Source organism: Rhinoraja longicauda, chromosome 3, assembly GCF_053455715.1.
Source record: "Rhinoraja longicauda isolate Sanriku21f chromosome 3, sRhiLon1.1, whole genome shotgun sequence".
Lineage (NCBI taxonomy): Eukaryota > Metazoa > Chordata > Chondrichthyes > Rajiformes > Arhynchobatidae > Rhinoraja > Rhinoraja longicauda.
The window spans coordinates 11,130,504-11,156,736 of record NC_135955.1 but is presented as its reverse complement, the minus strand read 5'-3'; the positions used below and the strand labels follow the sequence as shown (position 1 = coordinate 11,156,736).

Sequence of the window (26,233 nt, the reverse complement as noted above, 5' to 3'; positions counted from 1 at the left end):
TTCACGGTGAACAGAAGTTCAATCTGCTTTCAGAAACAATGTGAGAGGTGGATTTTGGATACATGTATAATATTATCTGGGAAGGTGGTTAGGACCAGTAAGAGTCGAAGGAAGGGCAGGCAGGGAGGGAGAGGTGAAGGAATATGATGATGCTGATGGTCTTGAAGTGTGCTGATTTCAATGCAAGGAGCATTGTGGAGTGGAAGGGTTGGTGGGGGAGTAATGCTGTGTCCTTGGTGATTTGAATGGTTTGAAACTCCTAGAATGCTTGCCACTTTCCCATGTCTACTGCAAAGGTTCCCTCTCCTGTGCAGACTAATAATTAGCCCATGGACATGCCTTGAATTGTAATTTGCACGAAATGCAATAATTTCATTATTGGTTCCATTTCCTTCCCCATCGTGAATTACTTTGTCAGAAATGGGATCCTGTATGTTATACCTTTTATTAAATAATACCATTTTAAGTCACCGACTTTAAACTCCAGAGATATTATTTTTGAATTTTGTACTCTGCCGATGCAATTTAAAAATTCACTTTAATGTTGAAATATGCTCTTATAAAACAGTATCAGCAGCGCAGTGGATAATGGAAGGTGGGGATAGATAAATAGCAGGGCCCAAAGATTGACACTGCCAAATTAGTTTAGTTTAGAGATACAACGCGGAAACAGGCCATTCGGCCCACTGAGTCCGCACCAACCAGCGATCCCCGCCCACTTGCACTATGTTACACACGCTAAGGAAAATTTACAATGTTACCAAAACCAATTAACCTATAAACCTGTATGTCTTTGGAGTGTGGGAGGAAACCGGAGCGCCCGGAGAAAACCCACGCAGGTCACGGGGAGAGCGTACAAACTCTGTACAGACAGCACCCTTAGTCAGGATCGAACCCGGGTCTCTGGTGCTGTAAGGCTGTACTTGGACTCATATTCATATATCCTTATTAAGATTAAGGAACAGAAAAGTAGAAGTGTGACGAATTGATTTGCTGATCACTGTGATCTGTCATCAGTTTAGCTTTAGGTTTAGGCTTATTATTGTCAGATGTATAACGAGGTACAGTGAAAAGCTTTGTTTTGCATGCTATCCAAACAGATCAGATCCACCATGCATGGATATAATCAGTCCAACCCAAAGCACAATAGATTAGGCAAAGGGTAAGATGCAGAGTGCACACTTGGCTCCATGTTAGACGCACTAACTAATAAAATTAATCTGTAATAGGCTAATTCCTAAACATGAATACCGTAAATATTTGACATTATGTCATAAATGAATCCATGAATAATTTAATAGGAAAAGGATGAAACAAATAAATTGCCACTTGATTCATAAGTTAATTTCTGAAATGTAAAAAAAAAACTTACCTTTAAAAAAGTATCAAGAGAGCCATTCTCCATATATTCTGTCACTATCATAACTGGTTTACCTTAAAATATATATAAAAAGAAAGTTATTTATTCGAATTGTGCAGCAATATTCAACAGTTAGAATTTGCAATTGCTGGAAACAAATCTTGAGTAATTGTTATATGCAGCTCATGGTTTTTGCAATTAATTGCATGTTTCTGTGATGCATTCAATGTGAATTTTGCTCACCATTTGAATTTCTGGATAATAAATCAGCTCAATAATTTCCAATGAAAACAGCACCTCTTAACAGGAATAATACGAGTCATAATCATCAATAAAATATACTTATCTGTTTTAAAATCCAACACCTAATCGCGCAAGTTTGATATTAACTTGCATTAAATTAAGAAATCTTTGTGACTAGAATTGTCTAACTTCTCCTCACAATCACCTGATTTTTCTGAGGACTGTTGGCAGACCAATAAAGTTCTATCGTATCGTACTGTATCATATCGTAATCAGATGGGAGAAACAAACACTTGAGAAGGTTTAGTTTTTTAGTTTAGTTTAGTTTAGAGATGCAGCGCAGAAACAGGCTCTTCGGGCCACCGAATCAGTGCCGGCCAGCGATTCCCACACACCAACACTATCCTACACATGCTAGGAACAATTTTACAATTTTAACTAGCCAATTAACCTACAAACCTGTACGTCTTTGGAGTCTGGGAGGAAACAGGAGCTCCCGGAGAAAACCCATGCACGTCACGAGGAGAGCGTGCAAACTCCACACAGACAGGCGCTGTAAGGCAGCAACTCTACAGTGCACCACCGTGTCATCGAGTTATTTGAACATCTGTTTGCATGAAGGTTGGCTTTCAAAGCGCAACCTCATTATAGACATCATTGTTGACTCATTGAACATACAACAGCCGTGTGGAATGGTTTGGCAACACAGAGGCTTCGCCTAGTTGAGTAATTGCAAACGCTCATTCTGAAAGTGACCTCGTGCTTTGGCGATCTGTTGAAAAGTCTTAACTGTTCAGCTAACTCGTCCTTCAGGTAGATTATCTGTCCCATCTGCCCAACTCTGCCTGCAGGTGACTCAGATTCCACACTCAGGAGTCGAGAGTCAAAAGTGTTTTATTGTCCCAAAACGAACCATGACATTTTTACTTGCAGCAGCACAGTAGAATATGTAAACATATTACTTGGTAAACAATATAATAAATGACAAAAAAAGCATATATATATATATAGAATGAAAAAAAGTTATATATATACACACATAAAACGTTAATTATATATATATTTCAATATGTATACACACACACACACAAACACACACACATATAAATAGTTCAGTATATATACATATTTCAGCAGGTATTTATTTCACAAAATGCTGGAGTAACTCAGCAGGTCAGGCAGCATCTCAGGAGAGAAGGAATGGGTGATGTTTCGGGTCGACCCGAAACGTCACCCATTCCTTCTCTCCTGAGATGCTGCCTGACCTGCTGAGTTACTCCAGCATTTTGTGAAATAAATACCTTCGATTTGTACCAGCATCTGCAGTTATTTTCTTACACTACATATTTCAGCATGTATATATATTTATAAATATTCGAGGGTATAGCACTTCTTCCAGAGCTCGGTCATTTAATAAAAGCCTTGTCTCTCACCTAATAGTCTATGGTCTAGGTTTTACGGGAACAATTTCCCACAACAGTATATATACACACTCAGATATATATGTATACACACTTACGCATACACATATGCATGTGTGCATATACATATATACAGTATATATAGACACATATTTCAGTTAGTATGTAGATACACACACTTACACACACACACACAGATATATATATACTAGACCAAGTGGACCCATTGGGCCCAAACCTGCATTGGTGCAGCACCCTCTCCTCCTCTCTCCCTCCCCTCACCCACCCCCCTCCCTCCTCCCTCCCCCCACTCCATCCCCCTCAACCCCCCTTATCCTCCCTCCTCCCCCTCTCCTCCCTCTCTCCCTCCCTCCCTCCCCCTCCCTCCCCCTCCCTCCCTAGGAGATAGATTTAAACTTAAAAATGGGAATAACTTAAAAAATATAACACCGATTTCAATGAAACTTCTTCCATTAGTACTAAAGGGACGACGGTGAGTAAGGTGGGCCTAACATTGTCGCGCTATCGTGTACCGTTTTGCCTGCAGTTCAGCAACAAGCAAATGAGAGTTTTAGTATATAGATATATGTACACACACCCACACACACACACATATCCTCTTCCCGATGGTAGGGGTGAAATGGGTGTGTGGCCAGGGTGGTGCGGATATCCGATGACGCTGGCTGCCTTTTCGAGGCATTGACTCCTGTAAGTCTCGCTGGTACACCATGAAAGCCCTCAGACCCTTGAGTGATGGGCCGATTCCTAACCTTGTCAATTTTACCCACAGGCGAATAATAAAAAGTAATGGCATTTGCTCATCAAAAATCGAGGCTACATCTTGACACAGATATTTCATTCAGTGTTCCAGTTGAGCCACCTCGGTACTTTGATTACTAATTCTGAAGAAAAAAAATCCACCCCTCTATTTCACTCTTAACTACCACACCACTCGTGTTACCTTTAAACGAAAAATTAATTTGGCCAAAGCAATTATTTTTCCAGATTAATTAGGCAAATATAAGTACATACAATTCTATCCCCAAGTGAAATTGCACATGAGACCAAGTGTAGTCTTTACCTGAAGTCAGATTATAGTTATAGGCCTGGGAATTATTGGTGCAGCACACATTTGGCATTTAAAAGTCATATATTCCGTGCTTAGTTTTAAATAATGCTTATATGCAATTGATAATTAAATTAAAAATGTACGAGGATTTGGGAGGTGAGAAAGATAAATGCTCAGAAAGACAGATGTACTGCCCATAGAACAGGGAAATGCAAAACCAGGACACTGCAGCCTCATTACTGATGATAGAATGTAACTGCGGTGAAACGTCTGCATTTGGTAGGTTTTTATTATAAATAGCCACATAGCAGTGCATAAATTTGAATGGAAAAGCGAATAGCTATCAGGTAATAATAAAACCGGGCAGAAATATCCAGTAAAAACAGACCAGAGTTGCACACAGCAATTACCACCTTAATTCTGAAAGAGTTCAGCGTGGTCAAAAACTCAAGAAATTTAAAAGTGAATTGGGAGATTGTCATAGGAAATAAGATATGAGTGATTGTGAACTGGTTGGGATTATATTTCTGTTTTATACTCCCTAATAGAGTCATAGAGTCATATTGTACAGAAGCAGGCCCTTTGGCCCAACTTGATCATGCCAACCAATATGCCTATTTGAGCTGGTCCCATTTACCTACGTTTGACTCATATCCATCTGAATCTTTCCGACCCATTGACCTGTCCAAATGTCTTTTAAATCGTGTTATTGTTCCTACCTCAACCACTTCCACCTACAGCTTGTTCAAAAAAGATCAGCCAAAACAGACGAAGTGAATAACATTGATTATCTTGTTACAATGGCACCTGTCAAGGGGTGGGATATATTAGGCAGCAAGTGAACAGTCAGTTCTTGAGGTTGATGTGTTGGATGCAGGAGAAATGGGCAGGAGTAAAGACCTGAGCGACTTTCATATCATATCATATATATACAGCCGGAAACAGGCCTTTTCGGCCCTCCAAGTCCATGCCGCCCAGTAATCCCCGCACATTAACACTATCCTACACCCATTAGGGACAATTTTTACATTTTACCCAGCCAATTAACCTACATACCTGTACGTCTTTGGAGTGTGGGAGGAAACCGAAGATCTCGGAGAAAACCCACGCAGGTCACGGGGAGAACGTACAAACTCCTTACAGTGCAGCACCCGTAGTCAGGATCGAACCTGAGTCTCCGGCGCTGCATTCGCTGTAAAGCAGCAACTCTACCGCTGCGCTACCGTGCAGGGCCAAATTGCTATGGCCAGATGACTGGGTGAGAGCATCTCTGAAACGGCAAGGCTTGTGGGGTGCTCCCGGTCAGCAGTGGTGAGTACCTACCGACAATGGTCCGAGGAGGGACAAACCACAAACCGGCGACGGGTGTTTGTTGCACCCAAGGCTCATCGATGCACGAGGGCAACAAAGGCTATCCCGTCTGGTCCGAACCAGCACAAGTCACAGAAAATTTTAATGGTGGTCACGGGAGGAATGTGTCACAATGCACAGCGCATCACACCCTGCTGCGTATGGGGCTGCACACGGAGGACCAACAGCATATTAGGCAGGTGGTCATAATGTTTTGGTTCATCAGGTCATAATGTTTTGGCTGATCGGTGTGTGTAACAACCCCTGTGTGAAAAAAATGCCGCTTGGGTTCCGATTCAATCTTTCCCCTCTCAATCTAAATCTATGCCCTCTAGGTCTTGATTTCTCAATCCTGGGGAAAAGACTGTGTGCTTTCAACCAAACAGGACCAAACCAACCAACAACAGGACCAACCAAACAGGACCCAAACATTCTTTCCAGGTGAGACAAAGGTTCACCTGCACCTCCTCCAACCTCATCTATTGCATCCGCTGCTCTAGATGTCAACTTATTTACATCGGCGAAACCAAGCGCAGGCTCGGCGATTGTTTCGCTGAACACCTGCGCTCGGTCCGCATTAACCAAACTGATCTCCCGGTGGCCGAGCACTTCAACTCCCCCTCCCATTCCCAGTCTGACCTTTCTGTCATGGGCCTCCTTCAGTGCCATAGTGAGGCCCACCGGAAATTGGAGGAACAGCACCTCATATTTCGCCTAGGCAGTTTGCAGCCCAGTGGTATGAACATCGACTTCTCCAACTTTAGATAGTTCCTCTGTCCCTCCCTTCCCCTCCTCCTTCCCAGATCTCCCTCTATCTTCCTGTCTCCACCTATATACTTCCTTTGTCCCACCCCCCTGACATCAGTCTGAAGAAGGGTCTCGACCCGAAACGTCACCCATTCCTTCTCTCCCGAGATGCTGCCTGACCTGCTGAGTTACTCCAGCATTTTGTGAATAAATCGATTTGTACCAGCAACTGCAGTTATTTTCTTATACTAGTGTGCTTTCAACCTCTCGCTGCCCCAAACTATTGATGGATTAGGCTTTAAAATATGAAAAATAATATGTACAGGTGAGTTATACAATAAAAGAATATGTCTTCATAAAAATTGGATATTCTGTGTTTACATTTTGAAAGTCCTGGCCTACATATATACTTTTCAGGTAACTAATTTGTTGAATATCATGTACAGGTGAGTTATATAATAAAATAACATGTCTTCATTAAAATTGGATATTCTGTGTTTATATTTTAAAATACATGGCTTACATATATATTTTACAGGCAACTCATTTGTTGAATAACACGTCCACCAATTTGCTCTTAAAACTCACCAAATCCATGTCACCTGCACATCTCTGTTTAATGAACAGCAGATCATTTAGCATCGTGTGCAAGAGGTGGTAACGCCTAATTTTGATGTTCATTTCTCATAAATGACCCTTATTTATCGATGTATCGATGAAACAGTTTGGTGTCTCTTTACAGCAACTGATGTGGCAGCAATGTAGACATTGACCTCAGAGATCAAATCTCTTCCATTTTAATGCAATTAAGGAAGTGATAATTTCACTATGTAACAGAAATGCACAAGTGGAAAGAGCAAAAAACAGAGTAGCAGAACTTTGGAACGAGCAGCACTTGATCGGAGTATTGTGACAGGTTTACTGCAACGCTTGTTAGCTTCAAAGACAATGACAGCAATGTATTGTCCCTGTGTCATGCACCCTGGTAATGCTCTGAGATTAAATCAAAGCTCAGCTAGAGAGAGAGAGAAATGAAGCTGTCATTGGGCTGTCTTGTGAGTGAAATCCCAGCGGGGTGGGTGAACTCAGACATCACAATAAGATTAAGATGAGGGTTGCACGGTGGCGCAGCGGTAGAGTTGCTGCCTTACAGCACCAGAGACCCGGGTTCAATCCTGACTACGGGTGCTGTCTCTACAAATTCTCCCTATGACTGCGTGGGTTTTCTCTGGGTGCTCCGATTTCCTCCCACATCCCAAAGACGTGCAGGTTTGTAGGTTAATTGGCTTCCGTAAATTGTCCCGAAGGTGTGCAGGATAGAACTAGTGCACAGGGATCGCTGGTCGGTGCAGACTTGGTGGGTCGATCAGTTAACAAATGGCCTTTGCCAAAGCTATTAACAGTAAATCAGACAAGTTTTTATTTTTACAATGGCAATAATTTGCACATTATTTCCAAACATTTTAATAGTCAGAATCCTTTCATATGTTTCACTCCCCTGTCTCTGCACCCTTTAAGAGGGGTTCTTTCTTTCCCATGGACCTTCATAAACAATTGTATTATATTGTTATATTTAACAATATAATGTGTAAATATAAGTCAGTTATGTCGAACAAATTTAATATCACTATAGGAATCCAATAGGTGTGGGGAGTATTTTACATGTTTAAAGCAAACAGTTTAATCGGGCCTGGTCATGCTTTATGAAGCCTGCCTCCTATGGGCATTTAATGCTCAATTAACGTACGCCCTGTGTAGGAGTCTGAAGAAGGGTCTCGACCGGAAATGTATAAGATTATTAAGGGGTTGGACACGTTAGAGGCAGGAAACATGTTCCCAATGTTGGGGGAGTCCAGAACAAGGGTCCACAGTTTAAGAATAAGGGGTAGGCCATTTAGAACTGAGAGGAGGGAAAACTTTTTCAGTCAGAGAGTTGTGAATCTGTGGAATTCTCTGCCTCAGAAGGCAGTGGAGGCCAATTCTATGAATGCATTCAAGAGAGAGCTGGATAGAGCTCTTAAAGATAGCGGAGTCAGGGGGTATGGGGAGAAGGCAGGAACGGGGTACTGATTGAGAATGATCAGCCATGATCACATTGAATGGCGGTGCTGGCTCGAAGGGCCGAATGGCCTCCTCCTGCACCTATTGTCTTTTGTCTATTGTCTATTGTAACCCATTCCTTCTCTACAGAGATGCTGCCTGCCCCGCTGAGTTACTCCAGCACTTTGTGTCTATCTTTGTGTCTATCTTTTCTGCATCTGCAGTTCTTTCCTACAACATACCTAATTTAGCTGAGTTTAGTTTAGAGATACAGCACGGAAACAGGTTTTTCACCCACTAAGTCTGCACCGACCAGCGATCCCTGTGCACTAGTTCTATCCTGCACACTTTAGGGACGATTTACAGAAGCTAATTAACCGACATACCCTGCGCGTCTTTGGGATGTAGGAGGAAATCGGAGCACCCAGAGAAAACCCACGCAGTCATAGGGAAAACGTACAAACTCCGTAGAGGCAGCAGCCGTAGTCAGGATCGAACGCAGGTCTCTGGTGCTGTAAGGCAGCAACTACACCGCAGCGCCACAGGGCCATCCTCATCTTCTTGTGATATCTGAGTTCACCCACCCCGCTGGGATTTCCACCCACAAGGCGCAGCAAACCATCGAGTGAGGACCGGGCTTGGAAGGCAAGTCTAAGTGCTCCACCGTTGATGCTCATTCAACAGTAGGGGGTGCTGGGACCCGACCCATAACATCGACCCTTCCCCTCTCTACAGACGCTGCCTGACCTGCTGAGTCATCTGCATCTCTTGTGTCATGATTCCAGGAATGAGTGGCTTAACAAATGATGAACATTTGACGGCACTGGGCCTGTACTCGCTGGAGTTTAGAAGGATGAGGGGGGGGACTTCATTGAAACGTATCGAATAGTGAAAGGCTTGGATAGAGTGGATGTGGAGAGGATGTTTCCACTAGTGGCAGAGTCTAGGACCAGAGATCATAGCCTCAGAATTAAAGGACATTCTTTTAGGAAGGAGATGAGGGGGAATTTCTTTAGTGAGAGGGTGGTGAATGTGTGGAATTCTTTATCACAGAAGGCTGTGGAGGCCAATCAATGGATATATTTAAGGTAGAGATCGATAGATTCTTGATTGAATCATGCGATTGAACAAGGTTGTGCTGATGTGTGCAGGAAGGAACTGCAGATGCTGGTTTACACCGAAATGCTGGAGTAACTCAATTGGTCAGGCAGCATCTCTGGAGAGAAGGAATGGGTGACGTTTCAGGTTGAGACCCTTCTTCAGACTGAGAGTCAGGGGAGAGGGAGACACAGAGATAAAGAAGTGTAAGGTGTGAAAAGGAGACATCAAAGGGGATGAGGGTTAACGAATAAGGAGAATAGATCATTGTTAGCAAGGAGAAGGTGACAACGAAGCAGAGAGGCTGTGCTGATGCTGATTCTGTGTGCATAGCTGTTGTGGTTCGGCTCTCGCCCAACACGCCAGCGCTCCGATCCTGGACTCAGTAGTGGAGCTAAAGGTATGATACTTCAGCATTCTGTCTGGCAATTCATCTCTGGCACCCCACTATGGAATTAATGGACATGTGTTAAACCTGGGCCAATGAAAGGGGCAGATATAGGCCTCATGTAGAAACAAGGAACTTCAGATGCTGGTTTATACCAAAGATAGACACGAAGTGCTGGAGTAACTCAGCGGGCCAGGCAGCATCTCTGGTGACAAAGGGTGGGTGACATTTCAAGTTGGGATCCCTTTTCTCTATGGAACCACAGGACCACATGTAGGTAGAATTCAGCCCATTAATGTTAGTACAACAAACCCCTCACAGAACACTTCTGCGTGTAATATGGCTCTCCAAACTAAATACAGGATATGTATCACAAAATGCTGGAGTAACTTAGCGGGCCAGGCAGCATCTCAGGAGAGAAGGAATGGGTGACATTTCGGGTCGAGACCCTTCTTCAGTCTGAAGAAGGGTCTCGACCCGAAACGTCACCCATTCCTTCTCTCCTGAGATGCTGCCTGACCCGCTGAGTTACTCCAGCATTTTGTGATACCTTCGATTTGAACCAGCATCTGCAGTTATTTTCCAATACAGGATATGTGGTCAGTCACCCTTAATTGTACACTTTTGTGGGGGAGTGGTTTAAGGGTAAATACTTCGCAAACTGCAGATTCATTTTGAAAACAAGCAGCTGAGATGAAGATACGAAGAGGACACGGTACAAAATACTGAGGACACGGAGACACAAGGAACTGCAGATGCTGGGATCTTGAGCAAAAGACAAAGTGCTGGTGGAACTCAGCTGGTCAGGGAACATCTGTGGAGGGAATGAAGGGACGGCATTTTGGGTCAGGATTTTTCTTCATACTGGAGAAGCCTTCGGCCTTCAGTATGAAGAAGAGTACTGATCCAAAATGCCACCAGTCCACTCCCTCCAAAGCTGGTGTTTTACTTAGGATGTGAAGTTGTTCCTTGTAAAAGTTGCCTTCAATCAGAGTGACAACTGCAACAATGGTGCATCCTGACAGACGACTGAACTACAGAAACCTGCCAAATAGTAAAAGGCCTGGATAGAGCAGATGTGGAGAGGATGTTTCCACTAGTGGGAGAGTCTAGAACCAGAGGCCACAGCCTCAGAATTAATGGACGCACCTTTGGAAAGGAGATGAGGAGGAATTTCTTTAGTCAGAGGGTGGTGAATCTGTGGAATTCATTTGCCACAGAAGGCTGTAGATGCCTAGCCAATGGGTATTTTTAAGGCAGAGATTGACCGATTAATGATTAGTACAGGTGTCAGGGATTATAGGGAGAAGGCAGGGTGAATGGGGTTGAGAAGGGAAAGATAGATCAGCCATGATTGAATGGCAGAGCAGACGATGGGCTGAGTGGCCCATTTCTGCTCCTATCACTTATGGACTAACAGAGATCCAATCTGAATCTTCTTTGATTTTAAAAGAAAATTGCATGAAGCACGTGCACTAATTTGTGTAACACCTAGTTTCTTCGCTTACGGTAGTTAAACAATGGGAACACAGATCCAATGTTTGACATGGTAATGAGTACTTTATTGAAGCGCATTCACACACCAAACAACTTTGCCGGAAATACCGAGTTAACGCACAGAAAAATTGTCAGCTAGAACCATCATTTTGATTTTTATTTATTTATACTCTACCTGGTTCTACAATGGTCATATATTAAAGTCTTGAATGAAAATAGGCCTAGAAAATAATTTATATTTCTGGAAATCATCTTGGCTTCAAAACTGCATTCTCCCAAGCACTGCATCCAACTTATTTGTAAGGTAATTAAAGAAGGGAAGGCTACGTACTTTTAGTGACCACTCCCTCAAGGTGGATGATGTTTGGGTGGTCAAACTGTCCCATGATACTCGCTTCACCAAGGAAATCCCTGCGTTGCTTCTCCGTGTAACCAACCTTCAGGGTTTTGATGGCTACCGGGAACTCTCTTTTCCCAGGCAACTTCAGACGGCCACTGCACACCTCGCCAAATTCACCTTGAGTGAGTAATAAGAGTCATAGAGTCATACGGCATGGGAACAGGCCCTTCGGCCCAGCTTGGCCCTTGCTGACCAACGTTCATTAGTCCCACCTGCCCGTGTTTGGCCCATCATCCCTCTGAACTTTTCCTGTCCATGTACCTGTCCAAATGTCTTTTAAATGTTGTTATGGTTTCTTCCTCAACTACCAGCCATGATCATATTGAATGGCGGTGCAGGCTCGAAGGGTCGAATGGCCTACTCCTACACCTATTTTCTATGTTTCTATGTTTCTACCTCCTCCTGCAGCTAATTCCATATACCCACCACATTCTGTGTAAAAAAAGTTATCCTTTAAATTCCTAATAAACCTATTCTTTCTCACCTTAAACCTATGTCCTCTGTTTCTTGATTCCCCTTTTCTGGGCAAGAGACATTGTGCGTCTGCTAAATCTGCCTCTGTAAATGATGGCAATGCCTGGGCCTTTATTCGTTTTATGGTGTGTACGTTGATTGATTGAATTGATTGAAAGACACAGCACAGAAAGAGGAGTTGAGTATAGGAGCAAAGAGGTCCTTCTGCAGTTGTACAGGGCTCTAGTGAGACCACACCTGGAGTACTGTGTGCAGTTTTGTTCTCCAAATTTGAGGAAGGATATTCTTGCTATTGAGGGCGTGCAGCATAGGTTTACTAGGTTAATTCCCGGAATGGCGGGACTGTCATATGTTGAAAGACTGGAGCAACTAGGCTTGTATACACTGGAATTTAGAAGGATGAGAGGGGATCTTATCGAAACATATAAGATTATTAAGGGGTTGGACACGTTAGAGGCAGGAAACATGTTCCCAATGTTGGGGGAGTCCAGAACCAGGGGCCACAGTTTAAGAATAAGGGGTAAGCCATTTAGAACAGAGATGAGGAAAAACTTTTTCAGTCAGAGAGTTGTGAATCTGTGGAATTCTCTGCCTCAGAAGACAGTGGAGGCCAATTCTCTGAATACATTCAAGAGAGAGCTAGATAGAGCTCTTAAGGATAGCGGAGTCAGGGGGTATGGGGAGAAAGCAGGAATGGGGTACTGATTGAGAATGATCAGCCATGATCACATTGAATGGCGGGTGCTGGCTCAAAGGGCCGAATGGCCTACTCCTGCACCTATTGTCTATTGTCTATTGTCTATTGTAAACAGGCTCTTCGGCCCACTGACTCAGGGAACCTTGGATGACAAGAGAATTTGAGACTCAGTAAAAAGAAGGCATGGGAGAGGCATAGATAACTGGGATCAAGCGTAATCCCTGGAGGAGTTTCAGTAACTGAGGAGCACACTTAAGAAGGAAATCAGGAGGGAAAAATAAGGGGACAGCTCTGGCAGATAATTCTTTTAGATTTAGATTTAGAGATACAGCGCAGAAACAGGCCCTTCGGCCCACCGGGTCCGCGCCGCCCAGCGATCTCCGCACACTAACACTATCCTACACCCACTAGGGACAATTTTTACATTTGTATTAAGTAAAATCCAAAGAGATTTGGATATTCGTCTAAACTTGTACTATCCATGTACCTATCTGTTTGTTGAGTGTGTTGATAGTACCTGCCTCAACTACCTCATCTGGCGTCTCGATCCATACACCCGCCACCCACCGATGAAGGCCAATGTGCTGAAAGCTTACTTGGTTTTGCGAAGAGATTGCAATGTTCGGTAGCTCAACCACAGCGTGGGATCTAACAAAAGGTTATCCTTTTGTGAGGCTATCCACTTTGGTGGTAAGAATAGGAAGGCAGAGTATTATCTGAATGGTGTCAAGTTAGGAACAGGGGACGTACAACGAGATCTGGGTGTCCTAGTGCATCAGTCACTGAAAGGAAGCATGCAGGTACAGCAGGCAGTGAAGAAAGCCAATGGAATGTTGGCCTTCATAACAAGAGGAGTTGAGTATAGGAGCAAAGAGGTCCTTCTGCAGTTGTACAGGGCCCTAGTGAGACCGCACCTGGTGTACTGTGTGCAGTTTTGGTCTCCAAATTTGAGGAAGGATGTTCTTGCTATTGAGGGCGTGCAGCATAGGTTTACTAGGTTAATTCCCGGAATGGCGGGACTGTCATATGTTGAAAGACTGGAGCGACTAGGCTTGTATACACTGGAATGTAGAAGGATGAGAGATCTTATTGAAACGTATAAGTTATTAAGGGGTTGGACACGTTAGAGGCAGGAAACATGTTCCCAATGTTGGGGGAGTCCAGAACAAGGGGCCAAGGTTTAAGAATAAGGGGTAGGCCATTTAGAACTGAGATGAGGAAAAACTTTTTCAGTCAGAGAGTTGTGAATCTGTGGAATTCTCTGCCTCAGAAGGCAGTGGAGGCCAATTCTCTGAATGCATTCAAGAGAGAGCTAGATAGAGCTCTTAAGGATAGCGGAGTCAGGGGGTATGGGGAGAAGGCAGGAACGGGGTACTGATTGAGAATGATCAGCCATGATCACATTGAATGGCGATGCTGGCTCGAAGGGCCGAATGGCCTCCTCCTGCACCTATTGTCTATTGTCTATTGTCTATAAAAGAACAGGACTTTGCGTCATTTTACTCACCTGCGCCGATGACTCGTTCGATTGTTATGCAAGAGGCATCAATTTCCTTGGCAAACTCATGAACAGCTTGGCTTGGATCTTCATAGGCGTGAGGATCAATGTAAGTCCGTATACCTGGCAATTTAACTGTTTGATAAGAGGCAATAATGCAGATGTTAGTTTGGTATAATATTACTGTTGAGTAAAGTTGCTACGCATACAATGTAATTTTTAATTTCTATGTCATCTAATTGCAGAGGAAGGAACAGCAGGCGTCTGAAGAAAGGTCTTGACCCGAAACGTCACCTCTTTCTTTTCTCCAGAGATGCTGACCCGCCAAGTTACTCCAGCTTTTTGTGTCTATCTTCCAATATAAATGCGGCTTTTGGTCCATTTGGTATTTATGGAGAAACAGACTTCAGTACGAGAGATTCCCCTTCACACTTTTTAGGGAGTTGTTTCCTAAAATGTAAGGTTTATTTTTCTTCATGGAACCTCATTCCGTTCCTGTGCTCAGAGCCAGGACCTCTGGGGAGGGTGTTGAAGAAACACTTGCTGTGGTGTTGGTCAATGTCTCCAGGTTTGACTAAATATCATCGGTTCCAAGTTTAGTTTAGTTTAGTTTAGTGATACAGTGCAGAAACAGGCCTTTTAGCCCACTGGGTCCGCGCCGACCAGTGATCCCCGCACACTAACACTACCCTAAACGCACTAGGGAAAATTTACAATTACACCAAGCCAATTAGCCTACAAACCAGTACGGCTTTGGACTGTGGGAAGAAACCGGAGCACCTGGAGAAAACCCACGCAGGTCACGGGAAGATCAATAGACAATAGGTGCAGGAGGAGGCCATTCGGCCCTTCGAGCCAGCACCGCCATTCAATGTGATCATGGCTGATCATTCTCAATCAGTACCCCGTTCTTGCCTTCTCCCCATACCCCCTGACTCCACTATCCTTAAGAGCTCTATCCAGCTCTCTCTTGAATGCATTCAGAGAATTGGTCTCCACTGCCTTCTGAGGCAGAGAATTCCACAGATGCACAACTCTCTGACTGAAAAAGTTTTTCCTCATCTCAGTTCTAAATGGCCTACCCCTTATTCTTAAACTGTGGCCCCTTGTTCTGGACTCCCCCAGCATTGGGAACATGTTTCCTGCCTCTAACGTGTCCAACCCCTTAATAATCTTATACATTTCGATAAGATCTCCTCTCATCCTTCTAAATTCCAGTGTATACAAGCCTAGTCGCTCCAGTCTTTCAACATACAAACTGCGTACCGACAGCACCCGTAGTCAGGATCGAACCTGGGTCTCTGCCATTGTAAGGCAGCAACTCTACCGCTGCGCCACTGTGCCGCCCCAGTTGGGTCTCAAAGCGTTTCTTACAAGTTGATCAGGCTGGGTGATACACAGGAATTCCACGCAGCAAAGACTTAAAGGAACTGAGCTGAGGAAAATGTTGCAAGCTAGACACAAATAGCTCAGCGGGACGGGCAGCATCTCTGGTGAGAAAGAATGGTTGACGTTTTGGGTCAAGACCCTTCTTCAGCCGTTATCACTCTTGTCAGTGCAGTCCTCCATTTAGATCACAGTTTCTATTGAGCAAAGTCCTGTCATTTTACAATCATCAAGACCCACGTAAAATATACACAATTCAGAAACAAAATACCGCAGGTGTTATTGATTTAAAATAAATGCAAAATGCTGAAAATACTCAGTACATCAGGTGGCTGGTGTGGAGAAAGAAACTGGAATTAACATTTCAGGTCAATGACCAAACATCCATTCAGATGTTCATTCAGATAAGTCAGCACTTCAAGGAAGTATCTCTCTGCACAGATGTCCCCTGACTTTCTGAGTATTTCCAGTACTTTCCATTTTAATTTTGTTTTTTTATATTATTTATTTTTGTCTAATTCTGCCGAGGCATTCAACGCTGGAAATCTTTGCACTGTTTTAATTCACTTTCTTTCAATTTTGATCATAAGAACGTATGAGTTCTTCTCCTCACGCCGAGACTCCGCTGAAACTCAGACCCATTGTCTGGACTTTTATTACCTTCACGAAGTTAACAGCGTGAAACTACCTTGTCCTTCTCATCTGTTTTTTTAAAAACATTGGTTGGTCATCATTTTTTTTTTTAGAGATACAGCGCAGAAACAGGCCATTCGGCCCACCGGGTCCATGCCGCCCAGCGATCCCCACACACCAACACTATCCTACACCCACTAGGGACAATTTTTACATTTGCCCAGCCAATTAACCTACATACCTGTACGTCTTTGGAGTGTGGGAGGAAACCGAAGATCTCGGAGAAAACCCACGCAGGTCACGGGGAGAACGTACAAACTCCGTACAGACGCCGCCCGTGGTCAGGATCGAACCTGAGTCTCCGGCGCTGCATTCGCCGTGAGGCAGCAACTCTACCGCTGCGCCACCGTGCTGCCCTGTTACATCTCGATGTAACGTCTTGATATAAAACTACAGCTTTTATTCATTCACATTAACACGTTGACGTAGAAAAATATCCGTTGATGGTACACAGGGAAGGCATCTGATTAAAACTGAGGAAGAATAATGAGAGAGAACCTATGTGCATCTCGCATCGCGGAGATAGTTTTACAAAGTGTTTGTGGGAGAGGCGAAAGTATTGCAAAACCCCCCCCAAAATGTGTTATCTTCTTCTTCTTAAGCAATCCTTCGGGATGATGGGCGACTTATTGAGGCCAGTGTGGGAGCCACTGCCTCTTCCATCGATGGGTCTCTCGATGCCTGTTGCCCATGGTCCCTCCAATCCCTCCATCGAGTGCTCCTGATGTGTAGCCCCGCGGATCCCAAATGCCATCCCGAATGCTCTCTCTCTCCACGTTGACTGGTCATGGGCTACAGTTTCCCAGGAGTCAATGGGAATGTTGCTCCATTCTAAGGAAACTTTCAGCATTTCAAGAGTCAAGAGTGTTTTATTGTCGTGTGTCCCAGATAGAACAATGAAATTCTTACTTGCAGCAGCACAACAGAACATGTAAACATAACACACTGTAAACAAAATAATAACCAAGAAAAAAAAGTTGTTTGTGTATCTATACACATACTCACAAATACACACAGATATATAGATCACACACACACACACACACACACACATATATATATATATACACACATGCACACATAAAAAACCAAACAATAATAGTGCAATAATAACAATAATAATGTCGTTCGGAGGTTATTTGAGGTTGTGATGTTTAGTAGCCCGATGGCCTTGGGGAAGAAGCTGTTCCTGGACATGGACGTTGCCATGGACGTTACCTACTTCCCGATGGCAGAGGTGAAATGATCACCGTGCTTTAACACTGTCTACCTGATGATCTCCCTCCACAGAGGAGATTAGTTTATCTTGGCATCATGGTCAGCATTGGGCATTGCAGGCCCAAGCACCCATTCCTGAGCTGTACTGTTCTATGTTCACAGTAGAGTTTGGATATTTCAGCCTCAATAGTTCAGTGAGCTTTGTGGGCATGGTAGGTCAATGGCTGTTGGCAGGGTACATTAGTTCAGTTTAGTTTATTGTCAGGTGCACCGAGGTACAGCGAAAAGCGTTTGTTGCGTGCAAACCAGTCAGCGGAAAGACAATACGTGATTACAATCGAGCCGTCCACAGTGTGCAGACACATGATAAAGGGAATCACGCTTAAGAGAGTAGAAATGACAGAATGCATTATTCTCAGGGCGTAATCGGTTAGGATAAGGTTACAGAAAACATTGGAACTGTCAAGTCTGGAGAGAGAAAACAAAACAGGGATGAGTGTCTTTCCATCATCTCAGGCACAGAGGAGATTCCCAAAGCTGCAAATAGAAAGTCTTTGGGGTGGAGAGGGGAAGAATTAGATGCCCGCTTCATGATCGAACACAACCTGTCCTTTATATAACATCCAATGTCAGATATATAACAACATATACCAGGGTAGAAATTAATCAGCTCTAAGAAACGTGCAATGTTATGTAACATGAGTAGTGAATTCTGCTTCTAAAATTCAGTGACATTAGTTTCCATGGAGCTGACCTTCAGAAGTCAAGTTTACAGCTCTAACTTGGTCCATTTTGTTCTTACTGAAGAGATTGAACAACAAGGTTTTTCTTAATACTGTGTGCTGAAAGTTACTCTTATTTTGTCCAAAGCTGTTATTTAGGGGCTTGAAATGGGGACTTTAAAAATGTTTTCCTTGAGGTTAGTGGGTTGTTGTGTGTGGGGAGGTACTGCAGATGTTGGTTTGCGCCGAAGATGGACACAAGATGCTGGAGTAACTCAGCGGGTCAGGCAGCATCTCCGGAGAGAAGGAATGGGTAATGTTTCGGGTCGAGACCATTCTTCAGAAGAAGGGTCCCGACCATAAATGCCACCCATTCCTTCCATCCAGAGATGCTGCCTGTTCCGCTGAGTTACTACAGCATCTTGTGTCTATCTTCGGTGTAAACCAGCATCGGCAGTTCCTTCCTACACATAGAATAGAACAGCACAGGAACAGGCCCTTCAGCCCACAATGTATGTGCTGAACAAGAACCCATGATAAACTAAACCCCTCTGCCTGTACATGGTCTATATAGCTCCATTCCCTGTTTATCCACGTGCTTATCTAACAGCCTCTTAAACACCATATTGTCTCTGCCTCCACTACCACCCCTGGTAGAGTGCTCCAGGCACCCACCACCTTCTGTGTAATAAAACCTGTCCCGCATGTCTCCTTTAACTTTTGCCCCTCTCCCCCCAAAGCAGGGGACGATTCGGGTGAAGTCCCTTCTTCAGACACCAGGTAGGTTGTTGTTTGTTGGTGCAGACTCGGTGGGTCGAAGGACCTGTTTCCACACAGTGTACCTACCTCAATGCCGTTCAATTGTGCCCTAGGTGGAATTGCAAGGCGCTGCGGACTTGCGTAAAATGTACTTTGACCTTGATTTCCAAATACCAGCCCAAACAATTTAAAGGTTATTAAATCACAAAGTGAGAGAGGAACTCAGCGGGTCAGGCTGAGGAGGGAATGGACTTGGGACGTTTCGAGTTGGAACCCTTCTTGGGACTGAGGTTAAAATGGTAGGAATGGGAAGGGTCGGACAAAACAATTCATACCCAAAGGAGTGATTTATTTGAGGACCAACCTGTGAGAGATTGTTGAAGTAAACCATATATATGGTTCCTGAGACAATTGACATGACAACAATAATAACATAAGACTCTGGCATGAGTTTAAATGAAGAATAATTCATTCTTTCAGTATCTAATCTTTTGATATGTAAACTCCATAGGATAAATGTAGCTGTGATTTGCACCCAGGTATTTCTTCTCTGGCTTCAAGGACAGGCAACATTGATGGAGAGAAGTAACATTGCATGGAGTGAATCGACTGTATAAAATCATGAGAGGAATAGATGCACGGAGTCTCTTGCCCAGAGTAGGGGAACCGAGGACCAGAGGACATAGGTTCAAGGTGAAGGGGAAAAGATTTAATAGGAATCTGAGGGGTAACTTTTCACACTAAGGCTGGTGGGTGTATGGAACCAGCTGCCAGAGCAGGTAGCTGAGGATGGGACTATCCCAACATTTAAGAAACAGATAGACGGGTACATGATTTGGAGGGATATGGATCAAGCGCAGGCAGGTGGGACTAGTGTAGCTGGGACATGTTGGCCGGTGTGGGCAAGTTGGGCCAAAGGGCCTGTTTCCACACTGTATCACTCTCAGTCCACGCTATACAACTTAATGTGTCTGATGACCATAAGATGTGCACATGCACACACACATACACGCGCTCACACATACATGCGCACACACATACACACGTGCACACATACATGCACATACACAGGCGCACACATACATGCACACACACACAAACACACACGTACACATACATGCACACACACACATACACACGCGCACACATACATACACATACACACTCCCACACATACATGCACACACACACATTCACTCTGAATATGCATTGGAAAGGATGCTGAATGGCCTGGAAGAAAAAAATGGGGACTTGCAAAAGACAGAAAGAGCAAAGGATTGCATTCATTTGCAAAACACAAAGTGCTGGAGGAACTTAGCGAGGTCAGGCAGACCTGTGGGGGGAGTGGACAGGCGATGTTTTGGGTCGGACCCTTCTTCAGACTTGCATTCTTGCGCTCTTATTCCTATTGAATACCCCACACATTACTTAGCACATTGCTGACAGGCAACATTGACCAGAAAGATAAGTGAACCAACCTCAGAGTCTTCACCCAAGGCAACACTCCAGCTGACCAGCTACGTGGGGCAGCCTTGCCCATCCACATGCCTGACACCAGACTCCTCTCAATCCAAGCATATTCCAAGCTCTGTCATGCAACAATATTGCAGGTGGACAAAGGAACTGATTGAAAAAAACGTAACGTTCCCAATGGCTCCTAGAAATCCCTGGCCCTTCTGAATGGTAATAACCTGCGGACTATGCCACAGGACCCCACAGAGGCCCTTCGTAGAAACATAAAAATGTAGAAATTAGGTGCAGGAGTAGGCCATTCGGCCCTTTGAGCCAGCACCACCATTCAATATGATCATGGCTGATCATCCAAAATCAATTCCCCATTCCTGCTTTATCCCCATATCCCTCGATTCCTTTAGTCCTAAGAGCTAAATCTAACTCTCTCTTGAAAACATCCAGTGAATTGGCCTCCACTGCCTTCTGTGGCAGAGAATTCCAGATTCACAACTCTCTGGGTGAAAAAGTTTTTACTCATCTCAGTCCTAAATGGCCAACCCCTTATTCTTAAACTGTGACCCCTGTTTCTGGACTCCCCCAACATGGGGAACATTTTTCCTGCATCAAGCCCATCCAATCCATTAAGAATTGTATATGTTTCTATAAGATCTCCTCTCATCCTTCTAAACTCCAGTGAATACAAGCCCAGTCGACCCGTTCTTTCATCACATGTGGAAGGATCTGTGCACCACCCCTTAAAGTTTAATAACGTCAAATCTGAGTCCTCGGTAACACAGTCTAGGCGTTAGATGTGAACTGTGGCTTCAAGAAGCCAGAATATCATACCAAGAGACACAAAGTGCTGGAGTAATTCAGCGGGTCAGGCAGCGTCTGTGGACGACATGGACAGGCCAATTTACATCCTCCAGAGACGCTGTGTGTAGGAAGGAAATTCCGATGCTGTTTCTCAGAGGGGGAGCAGCGAAAAGAGGGATGGTGTCTGTCCCGCTGAGTTACTCCAGCATTTTTGTGCCTATCTCCAGAGATGCTGCTTGACTGGCTGCGTTACACTGGCACTTTGTGATTCACTCGCCGTGGGAGGGTCGCCTTGAGAACGAAGAGGGACCTGGTGCGGAGAACAAAGAGAGACAATTGGGGACTAGAATGAATACTTTGTAATCTTGTCGGTGCCCTATAGGTGGCGACTCTTTGCATACTTTGTGCATGGTATGTGAAAGAATTTCACTCTGACATGTCACATGCGATAATAAGGTATCAATCAATAGGCGGGCTCGGCGATGCAGTGGTAGAGCTACTGCCTTACAGCGCCAGAGACCCGGGTTTGATCCTGTCTACTGGTGCTGCCTGTACGGAGTTTGTTCGTTCTCCCCATGACCTGCGTGGGTTTTATCCGAGATCGTCGGTTTTCTCCCACCCTCCAAAGACGTGCATGTTAATTGGTGGAGGTTAATTGGTTTGGTGTAAATGTATAAGTGTAAAATTGTCCCTAGTGTGTGTAGGGCAGTGTTAGTGTGTGGAGATCACCGGTCGGTGTGGACTCAGTGGGCTGAAGGGCCTGTTTCCACGCTGCATCTCTAAATTAGACTAAACGAAATGAAAAACGAAACTAAACTAAACTAAGCTAATCCATGAAAATTCCAGCATCTGGAGTTGCTAGTCCAGCATGAGAATTGCATCACGGAACTGCAACATGATGCAGTAACTTGAGTGTTGCATCTGGCCAACAATACTCAGATGCAAGTCGGGATGCGCGGGAGATCTGTGTGTCCCACTTTCCCAGCACTTTCACTCACCCCCACGCCAGCCCATTCTTCAGATGTCCCCCCAGAGAGTTTAGTTCAGTTTCGTTTAGTTAGAAACATAGAAACATAGAAAATAGGTGCAGGAGTAGGCCATTCGGCCCTTCGAGCCTGCACCGCCATTCAATATGATCATGGCTGATCATCCAGCTCAGTAACCTGTACCTGCCTTCTCTCCATACCCCCTGATCCCTTTAGCCACAAGGGCCACATCTAACTCCCTCTTAAATATAGCCAATGAACTGGCCTCAACTACCTTCTGTGGCAGAGAATTCCACAGATTCACCACTCTCTGTGTGAAGAAATGTTTTCTCATCTCGGTCCTAAAAGACTTCCCCCTTATCCTTAAGCTGTGACCCCTGGTTCTGGACTTCCCCAACATCGGGAACAATCTTCCCGCATCTAGCCTCTCCAACCCCTTAAGAATTTTATATGTTTCAATAAGATCCCCCCTCAGTCTTCTAAATTCCAGCGAGTATAAGCCTAGTCTATCCAGTCTTTCTTCATATGAAAGTCCTGCCATCCCAGGGATCAATCTGGTGAACCTTCTCTGTACTCCCTCCAAGGCCAGAATGTCCTTCCTCAGATTAGGAGACCAAAACGGTACACAATACTCCAGTTGAAAGATACATGGCGGAAACAGGCCCTTCAGCCCACCATCCCCTCACTGACCAGTGATCCCCGCACCTTGACACTATCCTACACGCACTGAGTAGTGAAGTCTGCTTCTAAGATTCAGTGACGTTGTGCACGCGCAATTTTCCATTTTCTTTATACCAAGCCAATTAACCTACAAACCTGTACGTCTTTGGAGTGTGTGAGGAAACTGAAGACCTCAGAGAAAACTCGAGCAGGCCACGGGGGGAACGTACAAACTCCTTGCACACAGCACCCATAGTCAGGATCGAACCAGGGGTCTCTGGCGCTGTGAGGCAGCAACTCTACCGCTGCACCACAGTGCCGCTCAGCAGTGTCTTCAGCCTCTTCTTCAGCAATGACTCAACATCCCATTGTTCAGCATTACCCTGGGGGTTAGTTCACTCTCCCAACACTCAGCCCCACAATGACCAAGTGGTCATGAGCTGTGCGTGCAGCGTCCCACGAGAACTACAAGGGTCTCATTTCAGTGCGTGGTCGTGGGTGTAAAACACCATTGCGTCGGTGTGTAGGAAGGAACTGCAGATGCTGGTTTAAAATGTAGATAGACACAAAATGCAGGAGTAACTCAGCGGGAACGGGCAGCATCCCTGGAGAGAGGGAATGGGTGACGTTTTGGGTCGAGACCCTTCCTTCTCTCCAGAGATGCTGCCTGTCCCGCTGAGTTACTCCAGCATTTTGTGTCTTTCTAGTGCGTTGGTGTGAGTGGATGCTTTTTCCCCTGTGTTTCTGCAAGGAATCTGAGTGGATGTTGATGGTACACATTTAGTGCACGAAAAGAGGGTGAAATTGAGTTAAACAGGCAGTGTGACTTAATAGGCACAAACACCCTCACGAGTTCGCCTCAAATGCTTCGTGAAAATCCATCCATGCAATTTCCAACTGTGTACCGAATGTAATTTGCTCAAAACAAAATCAATTAACTTTGTCAGGCTGACATTTCCGCTGACTGTTCTCGATAACTCTAATCACATCCATGTGCGGGTTAGTTTCCACCTGTAAGGATATTTGTATGCTTGTAAAATGCTTCTGTCTCCCTGTGTTGTTGTTGTTGGACTTTACTTTAGAGATACAGTATCTTAAGGATAGCGGAGTCAGGGGGTATGGGGAGAAGGCAGGAACGGGGTACTGATTGAGAATGATCAGCCATGATCACATTGAATGACGGTGCTGGCTCGAAGGGCCGAATGGCCTCCTCCTGCACCTATTGTCTATTGTCTATTATTGAAACTGGCCCTTCGGCCCGCTGCGTCCGTGCCGACCAGCGATCACCCCGCACACTAGCACTGTCCTACACACGCTGGGGACAATTTACAATTTACTGAAGCCAATTAATCTACAAACCTGTATGTCATTGGGGTGATGGAGGAAACCGGAGCACTCGGAGAAAACCCACGCAGGTCACGGGGGAACGTACAAGCTCCATACAGACAGCACCCATGGTCACGATCAAGCTGGGGTCTCTGGCGCTGTAAGGCAGCAGTTCTACCGCTACCCCACCCGACACCCTTAATAACAACGTAATAATTTGGTAGTTTGCAATTCAAGGTGATAGTGCAAGGATGGTGGAGAGGGCAAAGATTGAACCGGTGGGGACTAAAGCAAGATGCACTCTGGGAGTGCACCTTCTTGGTCGGACAAAGGCAGGTGGCAGTACTTACAAGACTCATTTACATTACAAACAGAGTCAATGCTACTCCCTCTACTTTATGATAATCATTAGTGCCCTGCAATCTTTACTAATTGTAGGCACTCCACGAACACTGTGTGAGTCTGGCAGAGTCTGGATTTGATCTGTCATGAATCTATCCCAAAGGAATGGTGGATGGGGAGAATGTACCAACTCCCCAGGAGTTTGTACGTTCTCCCCGTGACCCGCGTGGGTTTTCTCCGAGATCTTCGGTTTCCTCCCACACTCCAAAGACGTACAGGTATGTAGGTTAATTGGCTGGGCAAATGTAAAAATTGTTCCTAGTGTGTGTAGGATAGTGTTAATGTGCGGGGATCGCTGGGCGGCGCGGACCCGGTGGGCCGAAGGGCCTGTTTCCATGCTGTATCTCTAAATCTAAATCTAAAAGGACAACTTGGCAGAACTTGGCCAGCCATCATATTAGCAGTGCTTCAGGGCCCACTGAAGATCACCGCCCACAGTGAGGACTGGGTGTTGTCTTAGCGACGTGGAGTCACAGATACATAGACACATAGAAAATAGGTGCAGGAGTAGGCCATTCGGCCCTCCGAGCCAGTACCCCGTTCCTGCCTTCTCCCTATATCCCTTGATTCCGCTAACCCTAAGGGCTCTATCTAACTCTCTTTTTAATGCATCCAGTGAATCGGCCCCCACTGCCTTCTGAGGCAGAGAATTCCACAGATTCACAACTCTCTGGGTGAAAAAGGTTTTGCTCATCTCACTTCTAAATGGCCTACCCCTTATTCTTAAACTGTGGCCCCTGGTTCTGCACTCCCCCAAAATCAGCAACATGTTTCCTGCATCTAGCGTGTCCAATCCCTTAATAATTTTATATGTTTCTATAACATCCCCTCCCATCCCACTCTCATTGAGTTGTAGAGCAAAGCAACAGGCCCTTCAGCCCAAAGGTTTACGTTCCGTCAACCCTTTATGTAAGTCCCATTTTACGTAAGTTGGAATCACCGTCCCCATTCCCTGTCCCGAAATAACTCACTGAGTCTAAAGAAGGGTCCCGACTCGAAACGTCGCCTGTCCATGTTCTCCAGAGATGCTGCCTGGCCCGCTGAGTTACTCCAGCACTTGGATCCGGGGCTGGGGAGCACGGCCTTCTGGGTAAGCATCGTCACCATTGGCGGCTTCTTTCAAACGTAAATTCGAGTGGTCGTAGTGTTGTGGAAATTGCAAACTGCCTTGATTCCACTAGGGACTGAGTACAGAATTGTTTACCTCAGTTTACTTAAATTGGCTATTTTGTAAGGCGGGGAATGTCTGTACTTCTCAGAATTATAAAGCCCATCCCCTTGTCTTTGAATTGCCTGTATACTAATCCCACTTGCCTAGATTGATTCCATATCCCTCCAGGCCCTAATCATTCAAGTACCTGTCCAGACACCTCTTTTATGTTGTTACTGTTCCCACCTCCAACACCTTCTACTCCAGATTACAACTGTCAAAGGTTTACCCCTCAGATCCCATCTAAACCTTCTTCCTCTCACCTTAAACCCATGCCCTCTGATTTTGAACACATCTTTAGTTTACTTTAGTTTAGTTTAG

General features: G+C 44.8%; 1 protein-coding gene across 2 annotated transcripts in view; it reads right to left on the bottom strand.

Annotated features, from left to right (window-relative positions):
* The window catches only part of LOC144612030 (ephrin type-A receptor 5-like), a 317,322-nt gene that overhangs the window by 26,854 nt on the left and 264,235 nt on the right, over window positions 1-26,233 (bottom strand). For both annotated transcript variants that reach the window (XM_078431503.1, XM_078431511.1), the window contains exons 10-12: window positions 14,292-14,417; window positions 11,545-11,730; window positions 1,373-1,434 (exon numbers count right to left, since the gene is read on the bottom strand). In XM_078431503.1, coding sequence (XP_078287629.1) covers window positions 1,373-1,434; window positions 11,545-11,730; window positions 14,292-14,417 — 374 coding nt within the window. The remainder of the gene's footprint in view (window positions 1-1,372; window positions 1,435-11,544; window positions 11,731-14,291; window positions 14,418-26,233) is intronic.